The sequence below is a fragment of the Aulostomus chinensis genome, chromosome 21 (assembly GCF_037954235.1).
Source record: "Aulostomus chinensis isolate RoL2024-O1b breed Wild chromosome 21, RoL_Achi_v1.0, whole genome shotgun sequence".
In the NCBI taxonomy this organism is placed as follows: Eukaryota; Metazoa; Chordata; class Actinopteri; order Syngnathiformes; family Aulostomidae; genus Aulostomus; species Aulostomus chinensis.
In genome coordinates, this window is record NC_141340.1 from 16,695,630 (window position 1) to 16,718,425 (window position 22,796).

Below are 22,796 nucleotides of genomic sequence, written 5' to 3' on the forward strand. Positions count from 1 at the left end.
CGTTACACAGCCTGGAGGTGTGTTCGGGGTCACTGTCCTGTTGAAAAATAAATGGTGGTCCAACTAAACGCAAACCAGTTGGGATGGCGTGTCGCTGCAGGATGCTGTGGTTGCCATGCTGGTTCACAGTGCCTTCAATTCTGAATAAATCCCCACCAGTGTCACCAACAAACCCCCCCCCCCCCCCCCACACACACACACACCATCAGAGCTCCTCCATGCTTCACGATGAGAACCGTGCATGTAGAGACCATCAGTTCACCTTTTCTGTGTTGCACAAAGACATGACCGGTGGAACCAAAGATCTCAAAGTTTTCAAACTCATCAGGCCGAAGCCCAGATGTTCACTGGTCTCATGTCCATTCCTTGTGTTTCTTGGCCAAAACAAATCTCTTCTGCTTGCTCCTTCTCCTTAGTGGTGGTTTCTTAGCAGCTGTTTGTTCTGAGAGAGAGAGAGAGAGAGAGAGAGAGAGGGAGAGAGAGAGATCTTATTCCTGTTAAGGGTGGGGGGGTGGAGCCTATAACAGCAGCCTTCAGGCGAGAGGCGGGGTTCACCCTGGACAGGTCACCAGTCCATCACAGGACCAACACATAGAGACAGACAACCATTCACACTCACAGTCACACCTACGGTCAATTTAGAGTATCAATCAGCCTCGTCCCCTCTTGATGTCTTTGGACTGTGGGAGGATGCTGGAGTACGTGTGTGTGTGTGTGTGTGTGTGTGTGTGTGTGTGTATATGGAGAGCACTCTGTATTTGGAATGTATTTAAAAATGAATCACACTTTTCCATGACAGCAACAACAGTATTTTCCACACCTCTAAATGTAGGCAGAAGGTTTTTCGAGCTGCTAAATACTCCCAACAATATAGGAATGGGAGGCCTGATTGCTTTGTCACTAATGATTCATTAGTTTGCTACATTCACTTGGGCAGCGTGCATGGCTTTGGTTCCAGCCCTTCACTCTCCTCTGTGCTCCCAGCCTTTTAGCTTGCTGCATAGTTGTTCTTGTAGTCATTATCACAGCTGAAAACTCAGCTGAATATTAATATGTGAAGCATAAAATAGAAGTCAGGTCCTCCTTCATTATAGCAATCTGGAGACGAAATTGATCAAGCTTCAACTTGTTAATTATGTTTGCAATCAAAGCACAAAGTAAAGTTACTTTTTCTTTCTTAACACATGCAAATGCACACATTTACCCATTTCAAAGCTTCAGCAAATTACCTCCTCCAACTGTCTGATTTCTAATCTGAAGGCCTTTTCCTTGAACAGCACACGATCTCTCTCCTTTCTGATTGCCTCTCCGAGCAAATTTGTGATCAACCCTTACAACCTAACGAATGTAATTTCAAGATGGGAATACAACGTGATTAGAGTGAAATGGGTAATGCCTTCAGTGACAGAGTACGTCTCATGCTTGGTATTAGTATGCAAGGGAACATCTTAGGGAAAATATTGAAGCCTGCTTTAATTGTGCAAAGCCAGCGTGAGAAATATCACCCTGAATTACAGCAGTAGTAAACCACATGGGCGCACTCACAGAGGGGCATTAATTCATATGTAGATACACAAACACATACACACTGAAGCATCATCCTCTCCGTATGAAATAAATAAAAGGAAGAGCAGGGCTTCTCAACTTGTTAATATGCAGATTCCCCAGTGTTGTGATGATAAAAACAGCAAATACATAGAAAAATACTTGTCTTGTTTTCACCCTTAGACAGACACAATACGGGGTACATTAAAGCTGTTTGCCTGCAACACCAACTAATGCTTCCTTTGTTGGCTGCACCCTCCACATCCACGGCCTCCACTTACATAGATTTGCAGGTAGCACAAGGACATGAAAGGGACCTAATCTCAAGTGTGTAATAAACCGGGTGTTGTCGCTGTGTGTATGATTGCAGAGTTCAAGAGAGAGAGGTGAGTATTTTTGTGGGAGGTTTAGACAATTATCTCCCTCTGCTCTCTCAAATTCAAACAGAACTCAACAGCGACTGCCATTTTTTGAGCCTTCCCGTCCACTCAAGACACCAATTTCTTCTCTGACTTTATTTACTTTGACACGCTTGAATTAAGGCATTTTAGTGATCCTGCATTATGGTTTCATCCACGCGCTTCTTTGCGTTCCCCGTGGCAATCCTCCCTTCTCCGCATCTTCTGTCTCCTCGGTGTTCCGGTAAACAAAACACCTGAAAAGACTTCTTCAAACCGTCTCCTTCTGTAGCACAGTTATTCCACATAAACGCTCTCTGGTCATTCCCACTGAAAAATCCAGCACCTGGAATAGCCGTCTTCCTTCATCCCATTCCAATTCATCAGATTTTTATTAGTCTCCCAGCTTCACACACACCCTCAGTATCTGCAAATAACCGAGCGCTCACTGAAAGTGGCCTGCCACTCACCAGGCCGCTCTATGCCGCTCTTGGCATCAGTGGGCAACATTTCACGTGGGTAAATTCTCCCTGTTCTCTGATCTTCAGGGCTTTGTCTTAAAAAAAACCTGTCCGACCTCTTTGACTGTTGAATGCCCCTTTGGTTCGCGTCACAGTTACCATCCTTAACAGATACCTCTTCCTTCTTCTTTGCTGGCTCAGTTGAATGATTTTCTTCTTTTTTTGGTGTCTTTTTTTTCCCCAAAATGTCTCCCGTCTTCATTTTTCACTCTTGCTCTCCAGTTCACACTTAAGGCGACATTTCTGCTCATCCTTTAAATGACATGAGGGATAAATAACTATTTTGCCAAAGCAATACAGCTTTTAACTTTTTTGATTTACGTTGCTCTCTTTCCACTGATGTTTTAGTTCAGTCTCTGGAAGGAAAAACAACAACAAAAAAACCTCCTAGATGTAGTCAATCAGTATTGGCGGTCTCATTTTCTTTATCCCAGTGAAAGAGGAAACAGAGCGTAGTGTTCCTCTAACACAATAACCCACACTCCCGTCTCACTTTCTCTTGCTAAGTGGGCGAGTTGGCTGCAGTGATGAGCAGTGTGTGTTAGACTCTGATAATTACGGGATGCTGCGGGGAGTTCTCCTATCTGGCCTGGAAAATGTGGCATCGTATCACCTTTGTGGGAGCAGCTGCTCGCTGTGGGAGCCAAACCTGTAAGCCCTGAAAACCCTGCGCTACATGACTGCAGATGTTGTAAGATTACACAGAGACAGTGTGTGTGTGTTCCTACAAGAACACATGAATAATGGCGACTAATATGTTGTGTGAAATCTTCTGCCAAGGTGGGCTGTCTGGTGATGGATTCGTAAAACATATAAACACCTTTTCTTTTTTTTTTCACAAGCGACCCCTTCTGTGTACTTGGTACAGTCAAGTTTACTCAAACCTTATGCAGCTATTTTTTATCTTGTTGGTTTTTTTTCTCTTTGTCCTCAAACTGATACCGTGTTTTTTTTCCATCTCCCTTCAGCTGGTAGCAGTATATGAAGAACAGGATCCTCACAACGGAGGTGATGGTACAAGCGCCAGCTCCACAGGCACACAGAGCCCTGAACCTTTCTCCGGTGAGATGAGTTCAGCCTTCCAGCCCTTTCAGGCCAACAGTGAGATTGAGGTCACCCCATCTGCTTTGCGATCCAGTGAGTCTAACAATAATAATAAATCGGTACAAGTGAGTAATGAATATGTGAAAAACAAATATATCATAACTTGCTGTGCAGTCCCTGACACCAAATCTCCATTCCTGGTAAATTCTCCAGCTTGGCTTTATTGTGAAGTGCAAGACAAGTCAAGTTAAGATAAAACTATATCACTTTGAAAAAAACAACAAATATAATCATCGCAATCAAGCAACCTAATATTATTATTTTTTTAAAAACCTTGTGTGTTTTCAACATATATATATATATATATATATATATATATATATATTTTGCTCTGTGCTTGCAATAGCAGTGAGACAGAGGCAGCCGTGGGTCCTAGACTCTGTATTATTAGGCTGTCAGTCCATCCAATACTCATTCATGTCATATTGCAGAAATATTGTCTTCGGATCCGGCATCAACACCTTGACAGTTAAAGGTCAGAGGTTACTGTGACTGCACAAAAAAAAAAAGAAAAAAAAAAAAAAGCATTTCTAGCCGTAACTAAAATTCACAACCTGATCATCTGGAAAAAAAACAAGAAAATCACATACATGTCTCATCACATGAAATGCTAAACGGATGATGTTCTATAGCCCAAAGGTGGATGTCAGTTCTCATTACAATATTTAAACAATTCTTATTTTTGTTGAATTCTCTGAAAGTCTGCATTACAAACAGAGAGCTGGTCGGGAAGAGGCAAGTAATTCAAGTTAGGGTAGCAAAAAGCAGTTGACATGACTTAGATTGAGCACATGATGTAGAAATGTTCAACATAACAAAATGAACTTCATACAAACGACTGTGTGGACTGATGGCTAAATTCAGCTTTTTTGTGTGTGTGTGTGTGTGTGTGTCAAATTTAGAAATTTAGCTCAAGCAAATTAAACTCAGGACGCCTAAGTTACAGCGAGAATCACTGCATCGCTGTCAGAATGCCGGCTAAACAAGCAAAAAAGCCAAGTAGCAAATTTCTTCCACTGAACTTCAAACCACAGGAGCACTGGCCAGTAACTTGTCATGCTGCAGCTGTGTGTCCGTCAGCACTGGGCAGTGCGTCCAGAGAATGTTCACTCACTCAGATCACACGGAGAAACCAAGACAATGGAAGGAATCCAGTTGGGTGATCAGTCATGCTGGGACAAGAGCACATATGTCATAGCAGGCGCACACACACACACACACACACACACACACACACACACACACACACACACACACACACACACACACACACACACACACACACACACACACACACACAAAACTAATGTACAAAGACCTCTGATATGTGCAATTCACGTAAGGGCCAGGACTCACACATGCACATGACGGGTAGACTCGACTCTCAGCCCATTAACATGCCGTCTGTATCGTGGAGATCTAGAGAACTGTTTCTTAAAATGGTGCAAAGCATTTTAAAAGGAAAAAGACCTTTGGGATTAAAATGTCAGATCTTAGGTGGATTTCTTCTAATCAATGTCCTTTATTTTGTTTTGTTTTTTTGGGGGTTCTTTGAGTCCACTGTTAGAAGTCCAGGTTGAAATAAAAAAAACAAAACAAAAAAAAACAACTTCACACCCTTGCTAAAATATATAGTTTGCATTAACGTACCCAAACAGGAGAAGGGAGGCAAAATGTCGCGAATGGGTTGGACAACTCAATAAACCCCTCGATCAATTGCAGTCTCTTTAGCAACACGTCTCCCTGTCTGTGTTGTTTTTTTTGTGTGTGTTTCCATTTAGGTTTAATTTTCTAGCTCTGTCCAGTACAAGTGTGCTATGAACCGCTAACAGCAGGTCTACCCCAAAGGAAAGTTTTCCTGTCGGATATTGCGGGGAACATTAAACCCAAGCACTTGCCGATTATTGTTATGGTCATGAAGAGAAAGACCACACTCTTCATCCACACTTCCCATCACAGTCTTTTCATAATGGGGTTAAGCTCAGCAAAGAATTTCAGCGACTCAACTTAGAATTTACCACCACTTGTAACTAGCTAGATTGCTCTGAAATGATTTGAGGCGCGTGTCAATTGATGTTAGCATGTTTAACACGTTCAACTTTCAACTCCATGCGATCTTAACTGCCGAATGAGCCTGGCATCTCTCACGGCTCCTGTTTATGTTTAGCTAAGACGTCTGGTGGTTTGTAGCTTGTCTTGACCTCTGTTCTACTTGAAGGCACGGCAGCAAATATTACAAACAACAACAACAACGTTTGTTTGTTTTTTCTCTTAAGGTGATGAGAAAATCAAATAATGCGAGAATAGGGAGCCTATTTACCAGCTCACTCTCACAAACACACTCATGCTCCTTACCTGTCCTATAAATTGTCCGTGTCCTGGGTAAAACAAATATAACGACAGAATTGCCACCAAGCTTTGTAAACATCCACCATGGTAACGGGCACAGCTATGGAAATTGATCGGGAGGCGAGGCTGACTGGGGAGCTGATCTATAAGTGATTCTTGCAGCCAGGCGAGTACCAGGCCAATGATGGAGTTTAAGCGCGGCATTTCCAACAAAACACACGACAGACGACCAAAGTGTTTACCGGAGTTTGGTCCCCGAGCCCATTGATAATGTACGCGGACACCGCTCTGCTTAGGAGTCCTTATTTCTACTTCAAAAGTATCTCAAAAGTTCAATACGGGTATCATGATTAAGTATGTTTAAGAGGTAGACAGTTGGACGCTCATACTGACACAACACATACACACACGGACAAGCAAATGAACAAGACAGACAGGCGGTAGTCCCTCCAGAGATGCAGATGAGCAAATTACTGGCAGCCAAATTGCATATCAGGCATCAAAGTGTAGCAGCGGCGCCCTTGGCAGCTGTGCTCTGAAGCAGAATGGCTAAATAAAATCATCATCTTTTACAACCATATAGATTGTTTTTCCCCTCCTACAACTCCCAAAGTCCCACACTCTCCCTCTTACTTTCTGTCTGTCCCCAGCCCTCCGTTGCCTCCGCTTTGGGAACCCATTTCAGATTTCCATGCTAACATGTGCCGTGCAGGTCAAACTGCTAATAATTGGATTGGAGATGAGATGCAAATTACAATAATGAATGTAATTTTCTCGTAATTATATGGACGCTGGAGCTGGCTGTGCCTCTGCTCACCACTAAATTCTAATCTTTCAGAACTAGGAGCAAAAAAAAAGGAAAAAAAATTAAAGAACCAGACCGTGTGGTTTGGCACATAAGCCACGTATGCGGTTACTGCTTACTTCCAATCTGTAATGGACTTGTAATTTCTAAATGTGTTGTTCTTAATATCCTGATTGCCGTTGGTGGTGCATTCACATGCTGAAGTGAAGGTCTTATGACAGAGACAGTCTGACGTCAGTTACATTGCATTTATAGTCTGTGACGTTTGGAAGCAATAAAATAGGGCACGCTGGTATCAGTTGATCTACTGGCTGTTTTTGGCCTATCATGGGCCTGTCGCTGATGGATCCTATTTTTGTATATGTTTTCAGGTATTACAGGGAGGGTTTTTTTTTTTTTAAATAAAATGCAAAAATTATGTTTACTATATGCAAAAATACTGATGTTTACAATACTTTTTATATTATTGGGACAAGCACCTGTCGCCTCACAGCAAGAAGGTTCCAGGTTCCAGTCCCGGCTCCATCACAGGATCTTTCTGTGTGAGTCTGCATGTTCTCCCTGTTCCTGTGTGGGTTCTCTCTGGTACTCCAGCTTCCTCCCACAGTCCAAAGACATCAAGAGGGGACGAGGCTGATTGATACTCTAAACTGACCGTAGGTGTGACTGTGAGTGTGAATGGTTGTCTGTCTCTATGTGTTGGTCCCGTGATGGACTGGTGACCTGTCCAGGGTGAACCCCGCCTCTCGCCTGAAGGCTGCTGGGATAGGCTCCACCCCCCCATGACCCTTAATAGGATAAGAGGTAGAAAATGGATGGACGGATGGAATATTGGTCAGCAGTTGACTGTAAGGAAAGGTACTGAGATTTATTTTCCTGTTCTATTTTGGTCTTGATTTAAATGGTCATGTATGATCATCTGAATTTTTTTACAAACTAAGTTATTTGTTTAAAAAATTAGCCTTCTGAGTACCTTTACATAGTCATATCAGTTCAAAACTAATGCACAATGAACATGGAAAGGTTCTATGTTCATTGTGCAACAGAAAAATTCACTACATTGGTTGCACAAATGAATTATCAGTGACTTTTTTTCTGCCCTAAAATCGGTATTGGGCTCAAAAATCTCACGTGTCAGGCTTTAGTAAATGCAGACAAAATTGTCACACCTCAGTGTTGCAATAGTTCACACAGATCATTTTGCTGCAGCGTGGAAGTCCGTTTTACATGACACCACATAAATTCGCTGTTCCTCTTAGCGAGAACACACAACTCATTTGATTGTAGAGCCTTCATCCAAATGAGGCGTGTGGTCTGTCGAAGTGATCAGCACTGGGTGGGAAGCTTGCATAGCAAACCCAATGTAGTTAGCAAAGACGTAACCGCAAACGTAGTGAGTCGAGAGAAAGTAGACAACATTTATCATGAGGATCAAAGCTCATGTGACATGACTGCTTTTCTAATGATACCTTTTATGAATGTGTCATATCTGCTATCATTTTTGAGCTGGAGTACACAGAGGAGGAAATTGAATGAGGAGTGCAAAGTGAGAGAGTGGGAGAAAGAGAAGGGAACACTGCTGGAACATCGTCGGTTTAATCAGCCCCTGGAACGGATAAACAGCAGATGGTTGTATAGTTGTAATGCATGCCAAACTATGTAATCCTTTATAATATAGTTTTGCAGCCATGTCGGGGGCATTATGGAACCGTTTGAGGAGTTTCGGCAAGCGGCAAAGCAGCAGATGAAGCTGTTGTGACGAGCCAAGCATCGACCCGGCCCTGACATTCACAGACGGGATAAATTAACAAATCCCTCCTTTGTTGATATGAGAAACTCTACGCAATCATCGCGTCTGAATCGCAAATTATCGTACAGAATTCAAACTATGTCACAAGAATTTAAAAAAAAAAGGGTGAAAAAACACAGGGTTGTCTTCAACATTTAGCCCAGGCAGATTTGCCTGTAGAGACTGAAACGTTAACGATTTGACGATGAATCTGTGAAAGTGACCTCCTACAAAGGAACCATTTTGAAGTTGGTCGTCAGCAGATCCGCAACACTCTATGTTGTGCATTGTTTCCACTTTCTTCTGTACTACTTTTATGTGATTGTTTCCTTCATGTTTTCTCTTCCGTTGAAAATGTTTCCGAATTTGACTTCTCAACAGTTCCGTTCACAGAGGTGGACAAAATGTGAAAGAATTACCGCAGGCATCAGATTTTGTCGGCCTGCACAGAAGTTGTCATCGCCACGGTTTCCCCTGGCCAAAAGCCAAAGGATTGTTTACATCGGGTTATTGTCAGAAATGTGTTTTTGGACAACCAAATATATTTGCGAGCTACTATCCAGGTTTTGTTTTGGAAGTTTACCACTTTGATCATTTTGTCATTGCAACTGCTAGAATTATAAAGACGGACGTTAAATTGGGCGATAAACTATAATCGTGGCAAAAAAGGTACAGCCAAGCTTAAGGATAAAGACACAGAATCAAACAATACACAGGGTTTAGGCAAATATGACGAAGCGGAAATCATTCACGTCAGCGGGAATTCACCCGGTAAAATCATGATAAAAACAACAACAACAACAGAAAATACTTGTGTCAAGTTACAAAGCATTTCTTCCAAGTTACTCTCCACTGCAACCTTTTTGCAAGAAAAGAGTGGTGACAAACTGTTAATTCCTTTACTTACCTGTCCTGTGGTCCTTGAAGCTCTGCAGTGGCTGCTGGGAAGCCATTACGGTGATTGCCTGGATGTGTGTGTACGTGCGTGCGTGTGTGCGGCGCAGGGTTGTGGACACCTTTGAAGAAGACGACTTTTATCTAATCAATTTGGCTTAGTGATCTGCCACTGAGGAGGATGCCTGCCACTGGCCAATGCCATATAAAAGTCACTGAGGCGAGGGAGTGAGCGCACTGGTTTTTCATAGAAATACGAAGCCTCGACAAAAATTATACGAGTGTAAGTGTGCATCTCAGAATAACACACGATGGATTTTGATACGTGTTCGATCGACGAGTGGGCAACTTGTAAAAACAAACCGGTGACGGGAAAGGCAATTTTTTATTTTTTTTTATTTGCAAAATGCAACGGTCAGTTTCCTCCACAGTGGTTTTACTGATAAGTAAGAAAGAAAGAGTGCAAAAGAAAGTTAGTTTTGATCCCCTCCGTGGAATGATGGTGGTCATGTGACACAGCTCTTTCTACATGGGGATTCTTTAGTGTTTTATGTTCGGATTAAAAATTACAAGCTAAAACCGTTGTATTTTTTTTTTCAGCTTGACAGTATTTTCTGCTTTCTTGAGAGATGGAGATAACCCCTAAAAACTTCAATATGTCAATAACATAAAAAAGTTTTGTTTTGTTTTTTAACTGTGGCTTTACCAAGTTTTCACATTTCTCTGCATGCACGAAAATTTACTTAGATAACGCACCGTTTGAACATTTAAATGTAAAATATCCCAAAATGCAAAATACTACATACATATTATATACACATTATGTATAATATAAGTTATCAACTGAAGTTGAGAGTTCCTTTTTGGGGAGAAAAAGGGGTGATTGTCTATCTATAACATATTTGTTAAAGGTTTTTTAAAAAAAGCCTTTGTTGCACTGTGACATCCACTAATGAAACTATAAATAACAAAATAGAACAGACTAACTAATCCAGGCAAAGGGGTGAAAAAAAACAAAAACTTGAACATTGAGCTGTACTACTTTACTGCAGTACTTTAAAACCACTTTTAATACATGCTGGCAGTAAGATCATACGCTCCTCTGTTTTATATGAAGACTGCTGTGGTTTTGGTAATAGAATTTGATGGTGCAGAGGAAGTGGAGTGTAGAGGAACATTTTGATGCTTACTTTTATGCTTGCAGCTGCGTGTGTTTTTCCTTGCTCTCCCAAAGTGACTTGACGGTGTCTCTGGATTTGGTCTGGGAGATTTGTGGCTGTTTTTCCACAGCTGTTTCACTGCTGCAACAACATCTCCAATCTTCCTTATAAAACCCCGACTCATTCCACACTTAATGCGACCTCAAGGGAACACTGCAGTTCTTGGCTTTTTTGAAAGTCCGCAATGATCTTCTACTGACAGTTGCAGTGCAGCATTTGATGCAGTCAATCATGCAATGCTCATTACCACAAAAGACAAACAGGTTGGAATTTGGCTAACAGACAGTTCAAACCTCAACTGGAGAATATAGTGTTGGGTTCCCTCGGGAAGTGTTTCTTCCTTCTTCACCTGTGGAGGTCCTCAGGGCTCAGTTATTGCACCTCTGCACTTCTCTCTGTAGAAATTGCCACTGGGTCCCCTCTGTAGGAAGCCTGGCATGTGCTTCCATTGTTCCCCTGTATTCACGTTTTAACTGGTTTTTGGAAATTTAAGACTGGATGTCCCTAAACTGTCTGATGCTGAATGAACTGAAAATGGAAGTTGTTCTTTTTGGCCCTGGGAAGTTTGGCTTCATGTCATCCCTTGTAAAACCATACCTAAAAAAAACAAAAAACAAAAAACACCTTTGGATGATTCCGCTTCAAATTTGACAAACTCCAAGGCAAGAGGCAGGTTTTTTTTTACACCTATGAACTCTCACAGTAATTTGCAGACATTGAAAGCTTTCATATTCATTACTGCTCGCCTCAACTTCGGCAACTCCTTGTACAAGGGAGTAAGTCATCTTCACTCTCACAACCAAAGTACGTGTAAAATGCTGCCACAAAATTCTGAGCTGGTGTCTGTAAGCTTGAGCACATCTCCTTCAGTCTTGCCTACCTCCTCTGGCTCCCTCGAAGTTTTTGAGTTCATTTGAAAGTTTAGGGATTTGTTTCTAAAGCACTTCCTGGCTCGTCTCCCTCTGTGTCAGCCCTCACAGCTCCCCATATCCCATTATTTTCATTCAGATCTTCTGATCAGCTCCAGAAGCCTAAACATGATATAAAGTTTTGTGATGAATTTGACCTGTAGCCTGATGTGCACCTCTGTAGAAGTGTAACTCTGTCCCCATGACTGGTACATACCATGTCTCCCTATGCGTTTACACACAATCTCCTCCTTTGGTTTCAGCTCATTTTTTGGGATATCTTTATTTCAGAAGATGTAATTATTGTTTATTAAATCAAAATACAAAACATTTTGCTCCATAACTTTTTCAGCTACCCTCGTTGCACTGTACTGTTTCGGCCGTGGAAGTGTCACGTGAATGCCGGATGGGGCAGAAGTATCAACACTTGCCCATGTAGAATATCATGTGATGAGGCTGCAGCGCAGGTGTGTAGAGCGAGCACACACCTATAACTTAAGGTGACAGTGCCTTTTCAGTTGCAGGCCCAAGTCACTAAAAAAAACCAAAAACACAACCCCATCACATAAGAACCGCTCCCTCTGAGTCATTCAAAGTCCAGCTCAAACTCATGTTTTCACCTTTGCCCCTGAACATTTTGAAATCTCGGCTTCTAACTGGCTATTATGGAAGTGCTTCTTATGCCTATTAATATTCTGATATATTTTCTTGCCTGGTTATATTCTCGCTTATGTGTTTTGTGTTATTTGATCTTCAGATAAGCAATTCGCGTCCATTTACAATGATCTTGTCCGTCTGTTTTGCACCGAGCAACACTGTGGTCAGCGAATGTTTTCAGTGGCCGACAGAAATGCAGCTGACGTGCTCTTTACAGGTGTTTGGTGGCACGACATCAGTTTCTTCCCTGTCTGTCAGGGTTTTTGAGGAAACGAGGGTAAGGCGGGAGAGTGCTTGTTTACCTTCGGTGAAGGAGTGGCTGTCATGTCACTCCATTTAACAAAGTAACACCTTATGATGCCTAAATTTAACTGATGCATGTTCATGGTGAGATGCATCCATAAGCTAAGCATCACATTGATTTTTTTTTCCTGAACTGAACTTCCAGCTTTTTTTTTTTTTTTTTTTTTAACTGATGCAAACTATCTGATATGGTGGAGCTTTCTTTATTATGCCAAGTGCATCTCATTGCATCTGAAAATCTCTGCACCCAAGAACACCAGTTTGTTGACTTAGGATATTCGTTTTCAGAGGCACCTCCTCTGGGACAGTGTTTGAAGTACTCCTTGCTATTTCTATTATCTGTCTTTTTAAGATTTCCATCACAGATTTAAGCGGACTTCTACTCCATCAAGGGCTCTCCCTGTGGATTTAGGTGACTTCCAAAGACAGTGATTGCCCATTATAGATAAACTACCAGGTTTAAGTTTGGGGACCACATGCTGCTAGGTCTGATAGTGAACACTGATACTTATCTTTCCCTCTCTCCCGCTCTCTTTCCCTCTGTAACTCGGTGGTTCAGACCTACCCCTTCAATCTCTCACTTCACCAGCGAGCAGGTGATGCAGTAAGATCTCAGGGCTTGTATATCAGATGAATCACAGGGTTGATAACTGCGGCAGTGCGTATCTGCTGATTGGCCCTGTCTGATGGTTAATCCATCTCACATCGTCTGTGCCTGTCCCTCTCTGTCCTTCTGTCCCTCAGAAACGTTCAACCAAAGTTCAACATTTTATGGACTCAAAGCTGTGATCCATTCACAATGAATTAAGTTCCACTGGATAATTCGGTGGATTGTTTGTTGTCGTGATTGATGACACATTTAGCTTTTTTGGTCAAATCAAATCCAACCGTCACAATGCTTAAGAACAGGCCTACTAGACTATTCGTTACCTGGAAGCAAAATCACCCCCACCAACCGGCACACCAAAGTATCCTCATGAAACATTTGTTGCTTGGTGGTCATTTCGTGTATGTGGACTGTTGGCTACTGCGTTGCAAGGTAGAACAAGACAAAAAAAGTCTACATTTGTTTGTTTTTTTGCAATGGTGATGTACTTTTTAAACCAAATGAAATAATCTCTGCACCAGCAGTTGAGTACTTATTACCTTCCCCACCACCGACTCTAGCTCTCGAAACAAAACTGTGTTACAGAATGGACAAACAAAGCCGATTCCATTCCTCACTGTGTTTTATCATTACAGAATGGAATTGCCAAGGAACAGGCTACAATTTATCAACTGGTGAGCTAAGATTTTCTTTATTTCCTCTGTTATTTGGTCCTTTGAGAACTCTGTTTCTCTCTCACACCGCAGTACTGTGATGCTATCCATTTTTGTGACACACTTGTTTGGACAGGCTTATCCCTTTAGCTAACACTGAGCAGGAACCAAACATTTATTTAGCTCAGTTACACCCCCCCCCCCCTCCCCAAATTAAATTGCAGAGTTATGTACTCTTTCTATTCTCTTTCATCGATTCATCCACTTGTGTACTGAGTGGCTATGTAAGCAAGTTACCTAAGATTGAAAAAAAAACACAGTGAAGGGTGTAATGGTTCATGTTCGTGGCTGGAGTTGAAGACCATGAACAAACTCAGTGCAGTCCTTGTCAGCATCGCCTTTCATAGATCTCCTCAACCGTTTTCAGCCCAACTGTAATGGCCTCCCAGCAGTCGATCCATCTGTGTATAACACCTCTGAAAGTAGCGTCACTCACACGTACTGGAGTGAAGGACACACTCAGCAGTGAGGATGTTGCGGTAGAAAGCTCATCATTAGCAAGCTGAAAGCATTTTTAAACCTGTAGCCCCCACGAGGCTTTGAACTGTCCTCTTCTACGCGAGTTCGAGGTGGGGCTAGCAGTTATGTCAACTCTTTACAATGCTCATGCCTGTCAAAGGGGGGGGGGGGGGGGCTGCCTTACTGCTGAGGGGTTTTCAGTTCACAGTCGTAGGAATATTAGTCATAAAACACTCGTAATATAATCATCTCATAATATTACCCAGGGATTATTAAAGTTAATTATTGAAATAGCCAGCACTGTTAAATGGGTATGGCAGTGTTTGGAAATGAAGTGTGAAGTGCTTTGAGTGGCTAAAGTCTGCAGTCAGTCGTGCTGGGCTCGCGCTACCAGTGCTCTTCCCATTATTACTTCAGCCTCTCTCATAAAGCCATCGCCAGACAGCTGAATCATGTGGTGTTGTGTGAGAGTGTTTGTGGGTGACTGCTTTATTACTTCCTGCGCTGAGCTGAGAGCACTTCTGGTGTTCACTTGTATCAAAGTTAAACATTACATGAGCAGTAAAATCTGAATGGGACACAATGTCGTTTGCGCTCGATGACATGCAGACATTGACTGAATTGGAGACTGGCCTTAGCCCTGCGACAGGGAGCGTGGAAAAGTAGCCGGAGTTCACTAACTCAGGTGTCATCTCTGCCCCACAGACACTCGGCAAATAGATATGTAGGAGAGTTATGTGTCTGCCTTCAACTGTGACATAAAGTCCCAGTCTGACACGTTGTTGGACTCTTAACGCACAGTTTGTTCACCCACGATATAAACTCTACTGTCCTTGTCCATTTTCATCAAATATCTTTCCCATTTCATATGCGATTAGGTGATAGTTTCAGATTGTTGCTGCCTACCACCGTGCCCGCCTGGGTACAGATACCAGGTCAACACAATAACTTCAGCTATTACCATTTTCCCCACTGTGTTTTAGCAGGCCCTTTTCTCTCGGAACAGTATTTTTCCTCAGGAAAGTATTGGTCCGGAGCATCCCTGCAAACACGATGGTCTACACGCAACAAGATGAGGGTTGTGACACTTCTGTCGCACAAATAGCAACACTTGTGTCTCTGCACCCCAAAGGTAGTCTGGGAAAACTTTGTCAAGTGTCATATATCATTTTGTTGGCAAAATTTGGGAAATAATTCTTTATTTTTTAATCTTCCAGATAGCATGAAGTCGTTTGTGTTTCCTGGAGGGAAAGTGTCATTCATTGTTAACTTCCTGCAACAACTCAACGTCTATGAGATTTCCCAGCTGCCTTACAGTTCCATGTTCGATACATTTTTTCAATCTCTCTCTCTTCATAATTCGCAAGGCAAGTCTGAAGTTGCTTTTTGAATCCAACAAAATAATCATGTAACTAAATATTAATTTTTTTTGAACCTATAACATTTCCATACAACACTGTTTGGATTACACTCTCTCTCACTTTCGTCTGCTTGTCTCCTTCCATCTGAGGGAGGACGGGAGTCATGCTTAAGTGGCACAACTTTTTATTCGACATTATTGGCATTTTTAGAATCTCCAAAAAACAGAGGTCCTCTTGACACGTGTAATGTTCCTTCAGACATTGGATGCTAAGAAAAACCTTTGTCTAAGAACACATCACAATAATACTTAAAATGATTATAACCATTATGCTGATTACACCCAGGTGTAATTAGCAGAATTACTGTGGTTTTCCTGTCAGCTCAAATTTAAGATGTTTGTTTAAAGCACAAAAAGAGTACTCAACAGTAAATCTGTCTCTTCCTGTCTGTTTCTTTGCGTAGTCAGTGGGGATCTCTCTGGTTCATTTACATTGTTAATGACATGTCAAAAGAGGGTCAGAGTTAGCCAAGGGCAATGCCTCGCACTCTCTTCACTATAAATCTACAAAGGGTTAGGGGTGTTTAGCATCTCTTTGTCTCCAGGCTCTTGGTCCCAGAAGACCTGCAAACCAGCCCACCTCCTCCTGCCTCATTAGTCCCTTTGTAAGAGGCTCCCACCCCTGTCTCATCCTCCGTCGATCTGCTTCATTGTCTTCCACTGGGAGGTCACTAGTGAAGTGTGTTTGCTTGAAAGCGCATGCAAGGGAGTGCTCAAAATTATTTGCAGGCCCATTGTGTCCGCCACATGTACCTAAAAATGCATTTTATGCAACACCTATGGCAGGCAGATGGGTATCTTCCCCACGCATGCTAATGTGCACATGTTAACCGTAGACAGGCATTGTGTGAAAGAATACCTAAGTGTAGGTTAATTGATTTCATAATTAATGGAGAATGGGTTTGTAAAACAGCACAAACATGTGGTGTGGCAGAAAGATGAGAGGGGGATTCTCAAGAATTATCAATGGGGGCAACTGGCCTCACCCCCTGGAAGTGAAGACGTTTCTCCTCTCATCCAAGAAGCTTCTTCAGTTCTAACATTCTGGTGGGAGGTATCAGGTATCCATCCACGCAGGGGGGCGGTGGTAAAACCACAAGCGGTCGTAAGGCCAGGACAGTAGGATCGTTAGGTGGTCATGTGAGTGGTTGGTCTCAGTTTCGGGTCGTTACCCCTCCCAGCTCTCTTGGGGGGGTGGGGGGTCGTTCGGGTCACCTGAGTGAAGGCGTGAACACCGGCTGCACCTCCTGGGGAGGGATCTAAGGACGGCAATGTAGGTGGCTGACAGGTGGTGCCTGAGGCCGCCTCCTCTGTTCAAAGATGGACGTTCTACTTTGACATGAATGGCTTCTTACGCCCGTCTTTCAAACCATCTCATTCTTTCTCTTCACTTCATTTGGTTGCATGAGCACATGACCTGCAAACTCACAGTAAACACAACTAGATGCATTGCGAGTTGTAGCAGCAGAAGTGACCTGTACTGATATTTAAATGTGAGATGCTATCCAGCAGCTGCAGCAATTATGACCACAGGAAAACTCCCCGTGTCTCAGCTGGTGACTGTGAACAGTTGTCTCATTACTTGCTGCAAGTCATGATAGTGTTTTAAAAATCACGACCATCCACTAAGGTGTATCTCATCCACAATAAGGGACATAAAGGCATTTAAAGACGTATTAAGTACTTTATAGAGTGACTATACTTATACCGTCTCTTTTAATTTGGGCGACATTTCTCTCATTAAAACAGAATGGCCCTTTAAATTAAACTTGTATTTATATCCTGTCATTAGCATTCCAGTAATATTTCACGATACTCTTTAAAAGTGTCGAGTAAAAGGTCAAATTGGTTCTTAGCTCACTGCTAAGATGATTATTTACTCTTTGATAGAAAAAAAGTCTAAAGTGCAAAAGACAGGCCCTGAGTTAAGCGTGGCTCCACCTTCACTCCACGAGGGAATTGCGAATTACATTTGGCAGGATTCAACTCAGTGTCAGCTGGAATTGGCTGCAGCTCCCCAAAACTCTCTTGACAGATAAGTCACATACAAAATGGACATAGGAATGAATATTTCTTCCAAATAATCACTGAGAATCATTTTCAACCACCTGCTTCCCTGCATTATCAGGAAACATCCATGACGTCTGGCAGAATTAGTCAGATGGTTTCTGAACATCTTGCTCTAATCCTTTGCATTAGTTCACATATTATACATGTTTCTGATGCCAGATCAGATGGAATAAATCCGGTGGTACTGACAAGCCAGATACCAACTATTTAAAAGTCACAGTTTGTCTATCCTTCATCAAAGTTTGGCAATGCACCTCGAATAATTCGAGGTCTACTCTTAGGCTGAACCATCAGAAAGACGAGGCTAATTCATTTATGATACCCACTTGGCGACTCCAGATAGTTCACAGGTCACCGAACCAAACAAACCAAATCACTGAAATGCAAGGAACGAAGAATAAATACAGTACAATCAAAACAGCAATAGAAACACTGGTGTGAAATGGGCTCTCGGCACAGACCACAGGGGGGCAGTGTTGAGTTCACCGCCCTCTCGGATCTTAGATCATCAGACTTTTTTCCCAATTTTGTGGAGCAACACGGCAAAAGGCACCTTTGCCATTTTTGGATTTATCCCTGAGGACAACCAGTAAGCCTTATCCAATGAACCTGGGAGGTATGAATATTTTGGGATTGGATGAGTAGTTGCGAGAGAGGAAGCCAGTCGTAAACAGGCTGAAGCCTATCCTAAATAGAACCTGAAATATTCTTATCCACAATCATAAGGAAATTTAGGAATCATAAATATCTTGGTGAAATCAAGACGAGCGTTGAAGACCTCCGTCTTCATTGTCTGGGTTTACAGTTAATGGCAGATGAGCGACAACAGTCAAAATGACTTCCTGTGTGGAGGTATTGAGGGAAAACAACTGAGTACTTGTGACAGTAGTCCCGCTCGCGTGTCAGAGAAAAATACTTTTGCATTACTAAATTCTTTTCTCTCAACTGCCTCAGATTATTCAGTGAAGGTACACAAACCCTGCTGGCTGACTCACAGATGAGGAAACTCATACAGAAAAAAAGTTTTTACACAAGTTCAGCAGACTTTCAGTTCTGAACCATATATCCCTGTGAAATGTGGAGCAAACCTGACTTTTCCACCTCTAGAGCCAGGGGCGGGCGCTGTGCAGAGATCAAAGAACTTTTGGCCAATCAAAGTAGCTTCTTTGCCAGCTTCTGCAGTTGAACGAGGGAAGAAGAAGAAGAAGAAGAAGAAAAGAAATCAAAACCCCTAAAGTCTTGTCCTTCAAGAACAGGAACAGGTGAATCTGCTTCTTTTCTTGGCCAATTTTTTCTCTGATCTCTTCACAGTGACTTTTGCTGCTTCTTGTAGGTAAATGGAAATGTCTCCAAGCCTTTTAATAATTCACAGTTCAAACGTGAATCAAAACATAGGGAGCAGCATTTTTCTTTGTATCCAAACATTGCAGAACCAGGACTCTGAAAGTATGTTAGGGCAAAACAGGCGAGCAACTTTGACAGCAATATTTGAAGGTGGGGGGAGTGGTCTCACCGCCTACAGGGAGCTGCACGTGCCCCGAGACAGAGGAGTGCGAATTCTTGTTCTGCAGCATACAGTCAGATAATCGTGTCTGCTGGTAATACTGCTTATTTGATATCTTATTTACAGTCCTCTACATGTATTGTCCACACCTGGTCAAATAGAGAAGAGCCCTCCTGACTGTTTTTAGTATTTACTTCAGAGCAGATGAAGGCAGAAAAGGGACTCTTGGATGTCTCTGCCATGTGAGAGTTAGAAATCATATCCTCCGCTCGCTCACTGACCTCTGTGTCAGGGCACCGGTGGCATTTCTTTTCTCGATTGCTTATTTCCTCTGTAGCTTAAAATTTTGGCAACTGCTCCTTCTTCTTTCTTTTTTTCCCCCCTTTCATCAGAGACATGAAAAATTTGTAACGGATAAATGCATTCGAGCCCTGCGATGGACTGGCAACTCGTCCAGGTTGCACCCCGCCTCTCACCCAGTGTCAGCTGGAATAGGCTCCAGCCCCCCATGACCCTTGAAGCCTGGTTTATGCTTCTCCTATAAAATGCTAAGTGACGGTGTCACGTCTACGGCGTCATGTCTACGGCGTAGGTACGGGGTCGATGCGACGCCGTCACTGAGCATTTATAGTTCTGCGTCGAGGGAACGCGTTGCTCTGCAATTCACCGCCAAGCCGCTAAGGGGGTGTGGCTTTGTCTTTGTATTGTTTATGGGGGGCTCTTGTCGGATTCTTTGGTTTTCTTCCGGTCACAGACAACAATTCACACGCGAAGAGGAGTTGTAGAGGTGGTCGTACTTGCGCACCTCCTCGATAATCCTTTCCTCAGCTTGGTCCATTTTTTCTTGGCGCTTTCACCACAGAAACTTTGAAAATGGCGGTGTTGTTGTTGTGCTGCGACCATAGGGCTACGACTGAACCGGAAATTACGTTCTGAGCGGACCAATCACAGTCCTCGACGTTCACTACAATACTACAAGCCTGACTATGCGATTTTTTGGAGGCGCGCGACAGGCTACGGCGTAGGGTCTGCGTCGACGGCGTAGGTACGGCATCGACGCGACGCAGAAGCATAAATCAGGCTTAACGGATGAGGGGGTATTGAAATGGACGGATAAATACATTTGAGGGAGGTTTGCTATGTTTTTTAGGGTGATATTGTTGCCACTTCATCTCTGATGGGCCTCCGCAGGAATAACGCCCAACCAAGTCAAAATAAATCTGCAACTTTCCTTTCCCACTCATTTACTGTTTCCCCTTGAAACTTCCGTAGGAGACGATATCAGCTGAATGAGTGGATCCTGCATTCTGAATTACCAGCGGCCACAGTTTTCAACCTGACCAAAATACTGAAGCTCACTGTTGTAATTACCGGCGCACAACGGAAACATGTAGCCTTTTTTTGTTCTTGGTATGTTTGTGCACATTTGTGCGTTACTACCTAACTGGGTCGTATCCTATGGATGCTGCCTCAAGCGCAACATAAAGTCTGATAAAGACACAAATCAGAAAGTTTCAAGAAATTGGATCCTGTCCAGACTTTCATTTTAGTGTGACAGCACAATTTAGGCTGAGTCTCACACACCCCTAAACGTTGTTTTTTTTAAGGTAGTTTTTGTGTGTGTTCAGATGACTGTGAAATAAGAAACTTGACCTCTGCTGGATTTCCTCAGTTACCTGTATATTTCGTCATCCCCTCCAGCTTATGCTGGTCAAGCTTTTTAATGGAATTAAATCATTTTTCGTTTACACATCAGAATATTATAATTTTTTTTTTTTCTTGGAGTGATGGTACACACACACACATCTGCATTTTTAAGATGGTATATCCGTTTGGTCACTGAGTCCCTAAATATTGCTGGAGTATAACAGATAGCTCGTCCTGATATTTGTACGAGCTTTCCACCGATCTGATTATGCGTATTTGTTGATTCTATGATGAGTGGCAGCTATCTGTTAAATTCCCACAAGGCCCCGGCTCAATCTCTAAAGGCCTTAAACTCAAAGATTACATTAACGTTGAGTTAAACAGTGGACCGGAGTGCGTCCATTGCATCACTGTGGTTAAATTAAAGTATCAAACTTATCAGTGAGTGCTGACGTTTTACGGACATGGTTGTGCTGACACATCACCCTTTCCCCTTCTGAGATGTGCACAATGCTCTTGCTTTTAGAGCCACATCTCTATCCAGCTGATTCTCAGGGTTTTTTTTTCTGACCGACTGTAAAACGTTAGCGAGTAAATGATTCACGATGTGAATTGTAAACACATATTTCCTCAGTATCTGAGCATTATTGTTTCATTAGCAGTGTTATTAATATGCCAGGGAAGCTGTTTTTTTTTGTCTGAAAGCACTGCGCCGTTGCTCAGTAACGTGATCCTTCTACTGAGGTTCAGCTGTTTGTACCAACCTCCAAAAAGCTGGAGTTTCTTCTTTGTTCCCATCATCCCCTGCCTTTAATCTCAATGAAAACTTCATGCGCTTTCATAACATGCTTTCGTGAAATGTGTGACTGATCAGAGGGAGGGAAATTAAAACACAGCCCGCATATCACAATTCCATCTGTTTCTTAGAATCCCCATATTAGCATTTCCTAAAACAGTCTCATATTGCAAAGTAGCAGTGAGCTTTTAAGCGTTGTTTTTCTGTTTCTGTCTCTGCTGGTCTGGTTTGAATTATGGCAAGATATGCTTTGACTCGTTGCAAACTATGTCAAACTATGCTGACATCATCCATTCAGTTGTCCGTGCATATCCGAGCAGAAATGGATTCATGTGTAAATGAGTTGTTTTAAGATTAGCATATGTACTGAATGGCACACCCCCCCCCCCCCCCCCCCTCCAGGCAGCTTTTATCCAGAAATGTCTCCATTCATTGAACAGTACAATTCAGCCAGGCCTCACACCATACCCATATCAGTCGTGCTGCAGCAGTCCTCTCATGTCACACAACAAATAACGTTCTCTTTTTCCTAATGTATCAACATCGGGTCCATAAAAAGTAAGTCAAGGAAATTGGGGGAAGTTTGCATCCGTCATCTTTGCTGAAAGGAGTGACTGAAGTGAACGCGTCCTAGTTTGCAGGATGTTAGCAATATCGATGTGTTTATCCAGTCGGTCTCTGGACACTGCAGTGGCTGGAGCTCAGCGGTTTTGATGCTGTCTGAACCTGTCAGAAAGTTAACTTCATTCATTCCCCAGCCTCCAGTTTCCATTTACATTTTGACTGTGAAAAGTTAAAACCTGTAGGTGTGAGCTTGTTGTTGGATGCACACCCTGATAAAAAAAAAGGGTTTACCAATTCAGTTCTTTTAATTCAGTAGTATTTCCATTAACTTAGTTACTTAGAGAAATATTTAACAAACCTATACTTAAGTGTCCTTTACTTCTACCCAAAAAAAGTGTACAGATTTATATATATATATATATATATATATATATATATATATATATATATATATATATATATTTGGCTTGAATTTTAAGTCCATGCGTATGTGGCCGGCACTGAATTTTCAGTATAGAACTAA

General features: G+C 42.4%; 1 protein-coding gene across 7 annotated transcripts in view; it reads left to right on the forward strand.

Moving 5' to 3' along the window:
• The window catches only part of LOC147241878 (partitioning defective 3 homolog), a 390,131-nt gene that overhangs the window by 140,099 nt on the left and 227,236 nt on the right, over positions 1 to 22,796 (forward strand). For 3 of the 7 annotated variants that reach the window (XM_086192265.1, XM_086192260.1, XM_086192261.1), the window contains exons 3-4: positions 3,433 to 3,601; positions 13,736 to 13,774. In XM_086192265.1, coding sequence (XP_086048391.1) covers positions 3,433 to 3,601; positions 13,736 to 13,774 — 208 coding nt within the window. The remainder of the gene's footprint in view (positions 1 to 3,432; positions 3,602 to 13,735; positions 13,775 to 22,796) is intronic. The other 4 variants (XM_086192266.1, XM_086192267.1, XM_086192262.1 and 1 more) reach the window with 2 other exon arrangements.